General features: G+C 44.2%; 1 protein-coding gene across 3 annotated transcripts in view; it reads right to left on the bottom strand.

Moving 5' to 3' along the window:
• Positions 1–13,985, bottom strand: part of TSPAN7 (tetraspanin 7) — a 182,008-nt gene that overhangs the window by 6,272 nt on the left and 161,751 nt on the right. For all 3 annotated transcript variants that reach the window (XM_039510729.1, XM_039510737.1, XM_039510743.1), the window contains one exon: positions 9,457–9,540. In XM_039510729.1, coding sequence (XP_039366663.1) covers positions 9,457–9,540 — 84 coding nt within the window. The remainder of the gene's footprint in view (positions 1–9,456; positions 9,541–13,985) is intronic.

Below are 13,985 nucleotides of genomic sequence, written 5' to 3'. Positions count from 1 at the left end.
CCTATAATAAACTATATACAGATTTATTAAAAAGGAAACAAGACATTTACAAAGTTAAAGCAGGTAAACATACATACACAAATGAGTTACGATCTTAGGTTTCAAAAGGTAATAGAACAGAGGTGGGCAAACTACATCCAGCCTGCAGGACCCTCCTGCCCAGCCCCTGAGCTCCTGGCCCAGGAGGCTAACCCCTAGCCCCTCTCCTGCTGTGCCCCCTCCCCGACAGCCTCAGCTCACTGCACTGCCGGCGCAATGCTCTGGGCGTCCAGGCATCGCAGCTGCAGAGCCGCTGCCTGACCCGGTGCTCTGAGCTGCGTGGTGACGCGGCTGCCTGTCCTGGTGTTCTGGGTGGTGTGGCTGTAGCTCCACCAGCGCTCCAGGCAGCGTGGTAAGGGGAGTTGGATAGAGGACAGGGGAGTTCAGGGTGGTGGTCAGGAGGCTGGGGTGTGGATAGGGGTCGGGGCGGGGAACATGGGGGCAGGGATCCCGGGGAGGCAGTCTGGAAGGGGGGGTTGGATGGAGTGGCAGGGGGCAGTCAGGGGCAGGGGTTCCGGAAGCAGTCAGGGAGAAGGGGTGGTTGGATGGAGCAGTCAGGAATGAGAGGAAGGGTTGGATGAGACAGGAGTCCCAGGGGGCCATCAGGAGGCGAGAAGCAGGGGGGGAGGTTGGATAGGGGGCGTTGGCTGGGCCACACCTGGCTGTTTGGGGAGGCACAGCCTCCCCAACCGGCCCTCCATACAATTTTGGAAACCCGGTGTGGCCCTCAAGCCAAAAAGTTTGCCCACCCCTGTAATAGAAGTTTCTATAATAAGCAAGCGCTATATGTCCTTTAGGGATACTCCAAGCAAAGCAGCTGGCAATCCCTTTCTTATGCTTAGAAAACCTTGCCCCCCAGAGTCCAAGCAGCGTAGAGATACAGTTCCTTCTTGTAAGGGTTTTTCCCCCCTTCACTGCCATGTGCTCTGACCTGCAAACTTAACTGATGGGAGGAATTCACTTGTACGACTCCTTCATGGTGGGGAAGAGCAAAACAACAAAGTCTTTTGTTCTCTTTAATGTTCCACAATAGTCTGCTTAGTGTCAATGGGCCTTCCTTGTTGGCCAAGATGTAACACATTCTGTTGGAGACCAACACTGTACACTAATTAATCTCTCTCTGCTGTCTGGTGATGTGCACAGTCACAAAGGCGTACAATACAAATGCTTAAATATTACCTTACAATATGGGATACAGGTGCTATAAGTGAGTTTAATGCATGCAGCAACTCACAAGCATTCAGTAAAGTCTAAACACTAAACACATTTTTATATAATCTTAATGCCTATTTTAACAATACTAAACATTCAGGTGAGCCAGACTGATTGCAACTATGTATTTGTCAGTGTTCAGCTGAGATATGGGGACCTTGGCATGAGTGCTGGCACCTGGTCTGCCAGCGTCACAAACCCCATGTCAAGCTGCTGAGTAGGTTTGATATTTGCTATTATTATATGTATTGTGGTATGACTCGGGATCAGTGAAGAACAGGCCTCCATTGTGTGTGGCACTGTACAGTACACGCAGGGTAGTGGACAGTTTCTGTCTCAAAGAGCTGACAATAGTAGATTTTATATCGGACTTGTGCATATCATCAAAAGCAGGAGAGCCCCTTTATTGTATGAGGGAAGATTAGTGAGGTGTAATATCTTTTATTGAACCAACTTCTGTTGATGGAAAAGACAAGCTTATGAGCTTCACAGAGCTATTCTTCAGATCTTCTTTGTTTTATTGAATGGCAGTGGAAATACGCAGATGTCACAAAGTCACCAACTGACCATTTTTCCTGTAGGTGATGGTGGTATATTGGTACCTGCTCCAGAATGCTGCTGATTGGCCAGGAACCCCCATGCCATAATCATGAGAGTTCTAGCTGTAAGGGGAGAGTAGGCAGTATATAATCTCTCTTTAAAAACCTGTCTGATACCAAATTTGGGCCACAGATCACTATTGTAATCATCCCCCATCACAACCTTCTTCCTGCATTAGATTTCTGGGATGAAGGGAAGGGCAGGAGGAGGAGATGTCATTTTAAAGCAGAACTCTGACAAATAAAGTGCCATTAAACGTAGTAGACAACTCCCAATCATCGATGAAGTTTGTTGTGTTTCAGAGATGCCGTATGCACTTCCAGTAATGACAATGTTCAGCTTTACAGTACTTCCCAGGATATGGTAACGTGTTTATTTCATGAGATGAACATTTAAAGAGACAAATTTACTCAAATCCAGCCTGAAGAAAGCAACAGGTTGGCTTTCCACTGAAATTCAGATTACATGTGTGTGCACCTTCTGACCTTCAGGCTATTTATTTCTCTTTGGCACTGCCTAAATGCTGTTTCAAATTTTTAAGGGGTCATGTTACCATCCCATAAACTCATGTATTTCACAGAGCCTGGCATAAAAGGGACAAGCCATTATATAAATGGACTTTGTACAGCATTTCTGGATATACTAAGATTTGCCCATACAAATGGCTCCACTGATAACAAATGCACTTAATGAGGGGAGGGCAGGAAAAAAACAGAGAGAGACTAGGAAAAAAGAATTAAGGATTTTGAGTAAACAATATAAACAACATATGTGCTGGTATAGGATGCTAGAAAGATTTAATTGTCATTTTCTTGGTCAAGCACGGTTGTGCCATTTGGGAGCAATTTGGTTGTCATAAACCAGCTAGCCAAAAAATCTTTATAAACCTCCACATCTTTACAGTCTGCTTACACCTATTTACCCACAGTACAACAAATAAACAACCAGTGGTTCTTGAACTTTTGTACTGGTGACCCCTTTCACACAGCAAGCCTCCGAGTGTGATCCCCCCATATAAATTAACACCATTTTTATATATTTAACACCATTCTAAATGCTGGAGGCAAAGCGGGGTTTGAGGTGGAGGCTGACAGCTCATGACCTCCCCATGTAATAACCTCACGACCCCCTGAGGCGTCCCGACCCCCCAGTTTGAGAACTCCTATAATAAACTAACTCAAGCAGCAAATAATAAAACCCCAACAACCACCACAAAACCCCCTTCCCCCTTCTCATCGCCACACAAACCCTTTCTCCACAAGAAACAGTCGCATTTATCAACCTTAGGGCTTGTCTTCACTACTGAGCTAAATCTGCACTGCTGCAATTGATGCAGTGGCATCGATTTATCAGGTCTAGTGAAGACACGCTCAATCGATGGGAGAGTGCTCTCCTGTCGATTTCTGTACTCCACCTCAACAAGAGGTGGAAGCAATGTTGGCACGTGAGCGTCTCTCATCGATAAAACATAGTATGGACCCCACAGTAAGTAGATCTAAGCTACGTCGACTTGAGTTACGCTACTAACATAACTCAAATTGCGTCACTTATATAGACCGGCAGCTGTAGTGTAGACTAGGCCTTAGCTCCCACTGTTTCCCATCTTCTCCAAAGTAATATGTTGTAGCTCTTATCTACTTCTTACTTACTTACTTATTACTTCTTTTTATACTCCCAGTTCTATGGTATTCAGCATTTTGAATAAGAACATTCAAACAACACATACGAGTGTAAGTCCCAGGCTCTCATCTGAATTTGAATTTTATCCTGTTTTATCTCCTTTTCTCCAGATGTTCTCCTGGCAGCGCCAAGCATTTGCCAGGGATAAACTTCTGGTCTGGCCAAGGATAATCTGAAAAAGTTTCCAAATTGTTGGGAAACACTGAAAAATCTAAATCCTTCATGATGAAGAATGTTCATTCTGGTGGTCAAAAATCATCTGAACATGTGCAATTCAGCATGTGGTGTGTTCACATCTCTGCCATGGGGTTTCTAGTCTCATGTCCAAATCTATATAAAATCTGAGCCTAAGTGTAGCAACTTCCTAACAGTCTTGTTTACAAGGAATACACGATTGCTTGTCTTACATACTAGCTCACAGGAGTGTTGTAAGGATTAATGGTCATAAAGTGATTTGAAGATATAAAATGCTATAGCCTGTAAGAGTTTCCTGTTATTACAAAGTACAGAAATGGAACAATGATTTCACCTCAACTTGCAGGTTGGGTCTCTAGGTACTTTGTGCTGTTTCATCCTCATAATGTGTCCCTATTTAAGGCGATAAGCACAAACTCAGTCATGTGTTTGACTAGCTGCTGGAGCTGATACTCCAGTTTTCTCCATGTGGAATGACACTTCACCTTTTAGCTCCTTGATTTCTCTCGCTGTGTTCTCAATCCTCAGTGTTCTGGGCACACAGCTCTCCATGCTCGTCTGGAAAGGACTGAGCTTACCAATCATTGTGGCATTAGTTCTTTTGATTTCACTGGCTTCATCTAAGAATGTCTATGAAGTTTTCATATCCTGGAGTGTTTCTGCCAAAAAAAGCTGTTCCTCTTCCTGACCAGTGTCCAATCACAGCTGTTTCTACTCGGCCATTCTGTTCTTCTCAGAGGAAGCTGTACACTCAAATCAGAATCAAGGTAATAGCTTTTACAGATCGCCCCTTTAAAAGGGGTATTTTTATGAATGTACTTCTTATAGCATTTAGGAATATTTTTTCAATATTTTCAAATCCAACAGAAACTCTGCTTTGAGTCTGCCACATTGGCACTGGGCAAATTGACATTTCAAACATTTCTTATTCTCCTTAAAGTATCTTCAGCCAAGCTGAGGCCCAGCCTTCTTGTCTGTGGGTGCAACTTCTGTCCCAAACATGAGCTAGGGGCACAGATCTGAAGAGTTATGCCTCCACCTGAATTGTGGCCCCAATCAGGTGCAACTACTCAACTTTATGCTAGAAATTAAATTGCAAGTGCTAAAATATATGCCCAAAGTGGATGCCGCATGGGACTAGAGGGAATCCAACCACAGACCCCGAAATGAATCGGTATTGTGCACTCTGAAGGATTGGTTTTCAGTACGTGGACTGTACGCTGTCTCTGCATCCTGCAGTAAAGCTGGAACAATATGGCTCTAAAGCTGCACTACAATCCCCTCCTACTTAATGAGTAACTCCATGGTAATTCCAACCTGAAAAGGCTATCCCATGTCCTTTAAACCAACATCTGCACTGTAGTTTTCCACAGGCAAAAATCATTCCTCTTAAAGGCGACTTGGACAGTTTTATTTTATGTTGTTTGGTGTATGGGGATCATTTTCATGAAGAGCACCTGCTAAACACAAGTTATTCCAGCTGAAAATCAATGTCAGACTTCGATTCCAAAAACAATTTGCTTTTCTAAAAAGTATGATTTCAACCTCAACAAGCAAAGTCCGTGCTTCCCAATTGTGCAGACGTCATCGGTCCCGAAGCAGCTTTTCAGACACTAATTGTGGTTGAGAAATCATGCCAGAGCAATAAGACACGTCATGCCATTACATCAACTTTTTCCATTTCTGAGAACTGGTACTGGTGAACACCTAACAAATTATGCAAGGGAAAGGCCAGCACAACATGCTCTACTGCAGAAGAGCAAAACAGTGCAACTTGCCTTTTACTTGATTAAAACTAGTCTGAACAGAAACAGTGAAACCTCACCTAAAGCTGCATCTCTGCCTGCTACGTTACTATTAGCCCTGCTTAATCTGAAATCAGTCAGAGGATTCCATTCTCATGTGGATCAAGCAAGACAGATTAATAAGTAAATGGTAACCAACTTTATTGTATTCTTCACATATTAGGCTACATTCAACTGTCTGCTCCACAAGGGGTAGGGGCTAGCGAGGTAAGGAGTCACTTTGCACACACAAACAGGCCAGGCAGAATCTTTCTACAGTGCACAGGTGTGGGCTGGGAAGTATGCCTGCCTGAGTGTCATGCCCCCACCTCCATAATGGCGTAGAGGCAACGGGCGGGCTGGAAGTGAAGAATGTCTAGCCCCCCAGTTGGCAGGAGTGTACACTGCCATCAGCAACAAATACTTGCCAGCAGCACATCAGGGTGCATTTTGCACTTGCTCGGAGCAGCAGCAAAGTGCATTTCACATTGTGTTGCCTGCAGCCTGCCATGATAAATCCAGCCTGTGCCAGCATGATTCTCGCTGCAGAGGATGCATTGGTCTGCATCTCTGTTCTTTTTTGCTGCACCGTCCAATTCCATCAAAGACAGAATTTAGCCCATAAATTATGGATTGCCTATAATAAATATCCAGACAGGTCAAAACTCTGACAAACAATCTTAGTTTGGCTTCTTTCTATATTGTCCTCCCAGCTGCAAACAATGTCTAGCCAAGTTAAAATGCTACACGTAAAAATACAGCACGTACTACAGATTCATTAAAGATGTGACTAGGCTAAAGCAGATTTGGTGATTTATACTTGGTCCAGAGCCTTACATACATTGTGTAAGGCTGAATAATCCAACATGTTACCTCCCGAGTCCTCAAACAATTTTGGATGGATTTTTTAAAGATATCTGCATTGAACACAATTCTGACTACCTAAAAACAGATTCAGAAGAGTGCAGAGAGCACTTTATAATGGTGCCATCAAGGTTAGGAACAAGAACAAGTCGACTACTACCGGTTGTCAAGAAGTGGAATACAGTAGTAAAAAGCTAGTGTTATCACAGCTTCTGGCCACCAAAGTTCTTTTGCTGGGTGTCTGTATGAAGGGTGAGTCAATGCTTTGAGATGGTTCAGGTACAACTGACCATCAGCTCAGAGTGCAGGCTACCTGAGGCTGGGTTTCTGTGGATAATGGATCTGCTAACAGCTTTCCTCAGTACTTGGAAGCAGTTATACTGAAGAATTTAGAGATAGGCTTGGATCAGCAAAGCAGTGAAACTTGTTAATAGAGATTTGACTAAAATAAAATCATAGAAACATTGCCCCATACGACAATATTCTAAACTAGAATAATGCTAAAAACTAATGAAGCTTACAACCGCACAGTAGAGAGAATTCTTTTTCTTGAACCAAAATGTGTAGCCAAGCATAAGTCACTCCTAACTTCGTTCCCCCCGTTTTAACAAAGGCTGTTCACACTGTTTAACCTCTATAATGGACACTCATACTCCCTGTTACAATTTGCCACAGAATGACAGGATGTGCAAGTCAAGCAAGAAAAGAGCAAGGAGCTGTACTGCAGTAAACTTCAGTAAAAAAGAGGAGAGTGTTCTTGGTTGTTTTAGCAGATGTACTGCTAAAGCAGAGCACTGTCTTCACCTGCATCACACTGACTGAATTCATGTGTTTTAAGGTGAAGCAGAATAAACTCATCTGGCACTTCCCATTTTCAAAGCACTGCACAAATATGGTGCCTCGTGCCATCAGGTTTACACTTCTAAAAAGCCTGGTGCTGGATTTTTAACATTAAATGACCAAAGCAAATGCCAGCTGTAATGACAACTTTCAAGTGTAGTGTTTACAGTCAACCTGTTCTGGGTCTAGAAGAGAGAAGGCAAATATTCGCTCAGATGGTAGTAGTTTAATCCCACGAATGTGCATGCACCTCATTGACCTGTGTTGGAAATGGTTTGGCATTGGGCTTCTAAATGTGGTTTTCTTTCTCCTATTTCTGCACATTTTGAGGGATTCTCACCATTCCAAGGCAAGTGACTAGTACAGAAGGGTCAAGATTTTGTGGAAGATGCAGGTAGTATTTCTAGTTTTCACATGTGTAAGGACCATAAGCAGCTTTCATCATTTAGAATAGTCCCTAGGCTTCTTTTAACTAATCTTTGCTCCTTTTCGACCCAAATAGCTAGTCAGAGTTTGAGGCTCTGGGGAGGTTCCAGCTGAAAGTAGAAACTGACGGAGTCTGGTATTTTCTTTGATGCAATCTTGTTTATTTACAAGGAATGTACAAAATCCTGCTTCTCTGAGTGCAAAAGGAACTGAGAACAAAATGAGCAGTTTCTTAGCTTACAGCCCCCAACCCTCTAGTCAACATAAGACTCAAAAGCTCTCTAGCTTTTTCCAGTATCACACTGTACTTAGAGGATATTGCTCGGCTTTCTTGCCTTTCTCTCCCTCTTTGTTCTTTTGTCCTCTCTTTCTGTGTGATCTCTACATGCAAATACCCGACCCAAAACAATACTCCATCCATAGGCACCGACTCCGTGGGTGCTCCGGGGCTGGAGCACCCACCAGGAGCAGCCAAGCTCCCCTCATCCCCCCACACCACTTCCTCCTCCCTCCCCCGAGCGTGCTGCGTCCCCGCTTCTCCGCTTACCTCTCAGCGTTTCCCATCCTGCCGCCGCCAAACAGCTGTTTGGCAGTGTTAGCACACTCCAGAGGGAGGGGAGGGGAGGGGAGGAGTGGGAATGTGGCGCGCTCAGGGGAGGAGGCGGGGAAGAGGCTGGGCGGGGCGGGGATTTGGGGAAGGAGTTGGAATATTGGCAGGGAGGGGGTGGAGTCAGGGTGGGGACTTTGGGGAAGGGATTGGAATGGGGGCAGGGAAGGGGTGGGAAGAGGCGGGGTAGGGGTAGGGCCTTATGGAAGGAGTGGAGTGGGGATGGGGGGGGGGTTGAGCACCCACAGGAAAGAGGGGAAGTTGACTAAGTAAAAAACTCCCGGGCAGGTTCACACGTACCTTTTCTTTTATGTGGGAGTTTATGCTTAAAGTTATGTTAACTGAAGGGTAAATTCCCACCTATCAATCTCACTGGGGTTTTAACTCAACCCAGAGTTTCACCCAACTCCCAACGATAAGTCAGAACGGTCGTTAGGCTTCTTTAACTGTCAGGGCCAAGGCAGTTTGAAAGTCAGGGAGCCATAGCCAGCTTCCTAGTCTTCCCTGAACACTCCACATGCCAAAACATATCGTGAAACAGTGTGGCTTTTAGACTGTGGTTCTGGCATCTTTCTCCTTACAGCGGTGCTGTTGCTTATAGCCAGGGAAACTGAACTGCTATGTTGATTTAAGGGGCCTCTCCTCACAAAAACCAAAGGGGTTTTTCTTTTAGAAAGGTTAGCAGAATGAACAGAGCTTTAACAATTAGTCTTCTCCCACCCTGAACTTTTTTCTTTTTACAGTGAAGCTGAAATAAGCAAATAGTGCGGGTCACTGCATAAAAACCAAACCAAACCAAACAGTTTTTGAATGAGCCAGGCTAAATTTATGTTCTTATTTTAAAGATCTTTGAATTTTATAACAAGATCTTTAAAAAGGAAAGCCTGAAGAGTGAAAAGCCTATCCAACATATGGATCAGCTATTTGGCTTTTGAGTTGTTTATGCTCCATTTAAAACAATGCATTATTGGGTTAACCTCTGTTTGACCCAACAGAGGGACAAGTGATTTTCCTTGAGCTAGTCATTAGTTGAATCATAACTGCATATTCCCAAGGAGAAACTGCATTTAAGTTAAAAAAAGAAAATCAATGAACAGATGACCAAAGGACTAATGAGCATTCTGAGCTCTGTCCCTTATTATAATCCTTCCCTGAAGCCAGCGGAAGAGGAAAAGAGAAAAAAAAATCCACCTAGTTCACATTGTATACCTGTGAGAATGCAATTCCAAAAGCCACTCCAGCTATGATTCCCATATTTGTCTCCATAAAACTGGTCACCAGATCATAACAGCCCTGTAAAACAAAGACAAACATAATCAGTCTTTGAGCGTGTGTGCCCATTCCCCCATTTCATTTGGCTTCAGTCAGAAATTGGGTATTTTTATCATGACTTTCAACAACATTTTAACTTATTTTATTTAATAACAATTCCTGTTAAGAGGTGAGTGTACCCAATAATCGTGAGGACAGAAGCAGTACATTTTAGAAACAAATTTGCTAGAACGGGAAAGAAGCCTAATGTGATGCTGTAATAAATAAGACACTGTTGTATTATTAAGGAAAATCTTTTTGGTATTTAAAAAAAAAGTAAGGCCTCAACAGAGTCGATCTGAAAACAAAGAAGAATCTGACAAGATTCAGGCAGTAAAAATGAATCATGCTAGCTGTGACAATTTGGGAATATGTCTGTACAATTTATGAATTGTGTGAGAGATTACGAACCCTTATGGGTACATCTATGTTGCAATAAAAGACCCATGGCATGGCCACAGTTGGGCTGTGTCAGCTGACTTGGACTCACAGGGCTTCGGTTGCAGGGCTAAAAATGGCAGTGTAGACATTTGGACTCCAGCCCTTGATTCAGCTCATGGCAGTTCTAGTGCCTGGCCAGGAGGGGTGCCCGCTGGCATCTCTAACACTAACCTATTCAGGAACCTGCTGCTGTTTAACATAAGCATGGCTCAGATGTGTAGGGAGGTGTCCTGCCTGACAGTGTCCCTCTAAAGGCACCAGGCATGGTCTGGAATGGTTTATTACTTTTAACATATGACAGTACTGAAGGGGGGGGGGCGGTTGGGGGGGCAGAGGGGGTTTGACTGTTTCCTTGAGGTTTTTTTGAGTGGAAAAGAACAAACAAGCCCCCTCCACTTTCAAATACACATTCCTGGACTACAGTTGAGATCCCGATCCCATCAGAGCCACTCTCCCCATACCTTAACACACAGCCCTTAGAACTGGGGGTAGGAGGCAGAGAATGTGTGTGCATAGGCTGTTCTTGGACATGCTTTTGAGATCTCTCTCTCTCTCAATACATATATTTTCTTAAATTATTTTTTCAAAAATGTGTTTGCAATTAGCGTTTCCAATTTCAGGTGTTTAAAGGAATCTAAGTCATTGACTGAAAACCACAAGCACAAACAGTCTGATTTTTTTCCCCGGATACAAACCCCACGAAGCCCCACACACAAAACAACCCAGCTTTTCTCCCAAACGCAGCCAGAACTTATTCTCAGACTGAGGCCAATCGAAGGTGTATTTTAGTGTAGATGTTATATCTGTGTCCGTTCTATAGGAAGCTGAGAAAAGAGTGGAATTTTACTTGCCTCGCCTTTCTCAGTCTTGACTCCAGCACTGCCAGTGTGACACAGGCACTGACTCTGTGGGTGCTCTGTGGCTCAAGCACCCATGGGAAAAACAATAGGGAGTGCTCAGCACCCACCGGCCACAGTGGCTCTGGCCTGGGGTCTGGCTGCTGATCAGCTGTTGGGCAGTGGGCCCCTGGAGCTGGCCAAGGATCAAGCAGCCTGCGGGAGGTGCTCGGGAGGGGCCTCGACAGCGGAGAGGAGCGAGCAATGAGTGGGTGGGCCTCAGGGGAAGGGGCTGAGCAGGCCCGGGTTCTGGGCAGAGCAGGGGTAGAGCACCCACGGGGGGGGGGAGAGGGGGGAGTCAGCACCTGTGCAGCATGATGAATCTATTCAGCATACAGATGCAAGTGCATACACAGGCTCCAATCCTGCAAACTCTTAAGCATGTTTTTAGAGGATATCAGGGCCTTCTACTGCACACTAGTGGTCAGAAGAAGAAAATGCCCTTTGTTAAATGTAGGCCATTCATGACCTAGATTACATGATTTCTTTAACCTCTTTTGTAATATAAAAAACATTTTTTTAAACCTCAGAGTAATGAAATGGTAGATAAAGTTAAGAGCAACTCATGTCCGGGGAAGCCATAAATCAGTTATGAGATGTTTCAACATACATATTAATCCCTAATTACATCTTGCAACATTATACATTATTTCAAGCTTACTCATTTAACCTATCAAGCAACTATGGTTGTATGTCCTGCATATTATGAAATGAGGCTAGATATTTCAACCAATTCTTTCATTCTGCCAAATGTGCCTTCATATTTTTCCAGCCTTTCCCAAAGGTTCTCAAATCTATTCTGTTCAATCGCTTGCACAAGATGCAACAGCTAACAGTTATGGTAATTTGAGAGAGACTTAAAGTCTTGCTTGTTAAAAAGATCATGCTAGCAAGATAACTTTACTCACTCACCTCATTTGTAAAATGTTTTTCCAGGACGCCATAATTTACTGTTTCTGGCAATTTATCGTATGATTATGATTTAACTGCTCAGTCCTTGTTGTGCACACTCAGAACTGGTGCACCCTCAAGAGTGGTGCAGACATTATCAAACAAACCTGAAAAATTCTGTATATTGTAACCACGCAGCTATTTTTTTACTTTTGGGAGAGGGGGCAGGGGAACCCTATTTAGCAACTACTGTATCACTTCATTTGTATCCCTATTTCTGTTCCTTTACCAACATTTTAGAGAAAAATAATGCTTAGCATTTGTTTGTAATGCACTTTGGTTAGTGAATCCTAATGACAGCTCAGAGTTAGATATTAACCTCATTTAATAGATGAGGAACCAGACACAGGGAGATTTAGGGCTAGATTCACTCGGCATCACCACACCTAACTTTTAGGTGCCTAGAAAAAAATCACTGGGATTCCAAAGCCAGGGTTAGGCATGCAGGTTCCCTATAAAATGAATGGGGAGAGATACGTGCCTCAGAATGGGTATCACAAAAGCCAGCATGCTAGGTGGGGAGCAGCCTAAATTAGCCAATGGGAGAGATGGGTCCCAAACCCCGCTCTTCTTAGGGAGTTTAGTGCTTAAATCCAGACTGCAGGGAGGCGCCTCCCTCTGTTTCGGATGCTCAGCTGGAAATCCTTTCTTGGCATCTGGTGCTCATGGCTTTTTTTTTTTTTTTTAAACAAGAAGCTGGGAGGGTGGAGACCTCCCTCATAACTTTTAGCCCAGTGGTTAGGGTAGTCACCTGACATGTGGGAGACCCCTGGTTCAAGTCCCCCTTTCACCTCAGGAGAAGCAGGGATCTGCCGCCTCTCAGGTGAGTGTCCTGGCCACTGGGCTACAGAATATTCTGAAGTGAGACTCCCTCAGCTGTTCCACTGTGAATAAATCATGAAGAAGTCACTTGGGTCACAGAGAGAGAGAGAGAGCACAAGAAAGCAGAAGCATGAGAATGATTCTGTAGCCTGACAGAGCACCCACCTGGGAGGTGGGAAACCCAGGGTCCTGTCCCCCTGCTCCAATTAATTTTTTAATGATTTATTCATAATGGAACAGAAGACTGTGGAGATTGAGGGAGACCAACATCTAGGGAGCCTACATCCCAATGGCAAGGGCACTCACCTGACAAATGGCAGATCCCTGTTCAAATGCCATCTTCCCCTCTGAGGTGGAGGTAGCACTTGAACTGGGGTCTCCCCTGTCTCAGGTAGATACTCAACTCCTGGGCTAACTGTTGTGAGGGAGGTTGTCCTCTCCCTTCCCCTGGCTGTTATGTGCATGTCAGCATACAGGGCCCAATCCGGCAAGTGAGCTTGGAGCACACTTAAGGGATCGGGCCCCACAGGTGAATTAGGCAGAGGAAGACGTATCTTCCTTTCATGAATCACTCTGTGACTTAAGTGTCCAGATGTGGAGTGTTGGAGTAAAATAAGTGTTCGGATGGAGTAAAATAGGTGTCTAAAGACCTTTTCCTGGAAAAATTCAGGCACTGAGAGAGTTTAGGCACCTACACAGTTTTGAAACAGCTGGATGGGGGGGGGGGCTTTGTGAATTCCAGCCAAGTCTGATTCTGGAATCTAGGGACCTAAAGCGACAGTTACATGCCTAGGTCCTTTTGTGACTCTAGCCCTAAACGACTTCCCAAAGTCACTTAGCTAATCAGTAGCAGAGTTGGGAAACACAGTCCAGGAGTTTCTGACTTCCAGTCGTGTGATCAGGGCACTAGAATAAGCCTCCATTGGTAATTCATTAGTACTCTTTGTGAACTTTTAGTACCTTATTTTACTTTATTTTTTTTTGAAGCCTGTTCCTATTACTGGTTTTTGGAGACTAGGGAAAAGACAGCATTTCAAATGTATTTAATCCATAAATGAGAGAGAGAGAGACAGACAGACAGACCGACTGACCGACCGACTGACCTCTGCAACAAAGGGACCTGTATGTCCCCAATCCTGCAAAAAAAATACACACAGGCAGGTATCATAAATAAGGTTAAGATTTTATCACGGTTATTTTTAGTAAATGTCATGGACAGGTCATGAGCAATAACCAAAAATTCATGGAAACCTGCGACCTGTCTGTGACTTTACTAAAAATAATGGGGGGGGGGGGGGAAGGAGGCTGATAGGAGGG

The sequence above is a fragment of the Mauremys reevesii genome, linkage group 1, assembly GCF_016161935.1.
Source record: "Mauremys reevesii isolate NIE-2019 linkage group 1, ASM1616193v1, whole genome shotgun sequence".
NCBI classification, from domain to species: Eukaryota; Metazoa; Chordata; order Testudines; family Geoemydidae; genus Mauremys; species Mauremys reevesii.
This window is presented reverse-complemented; position numbering and strand designations above follow the sequence as displayed.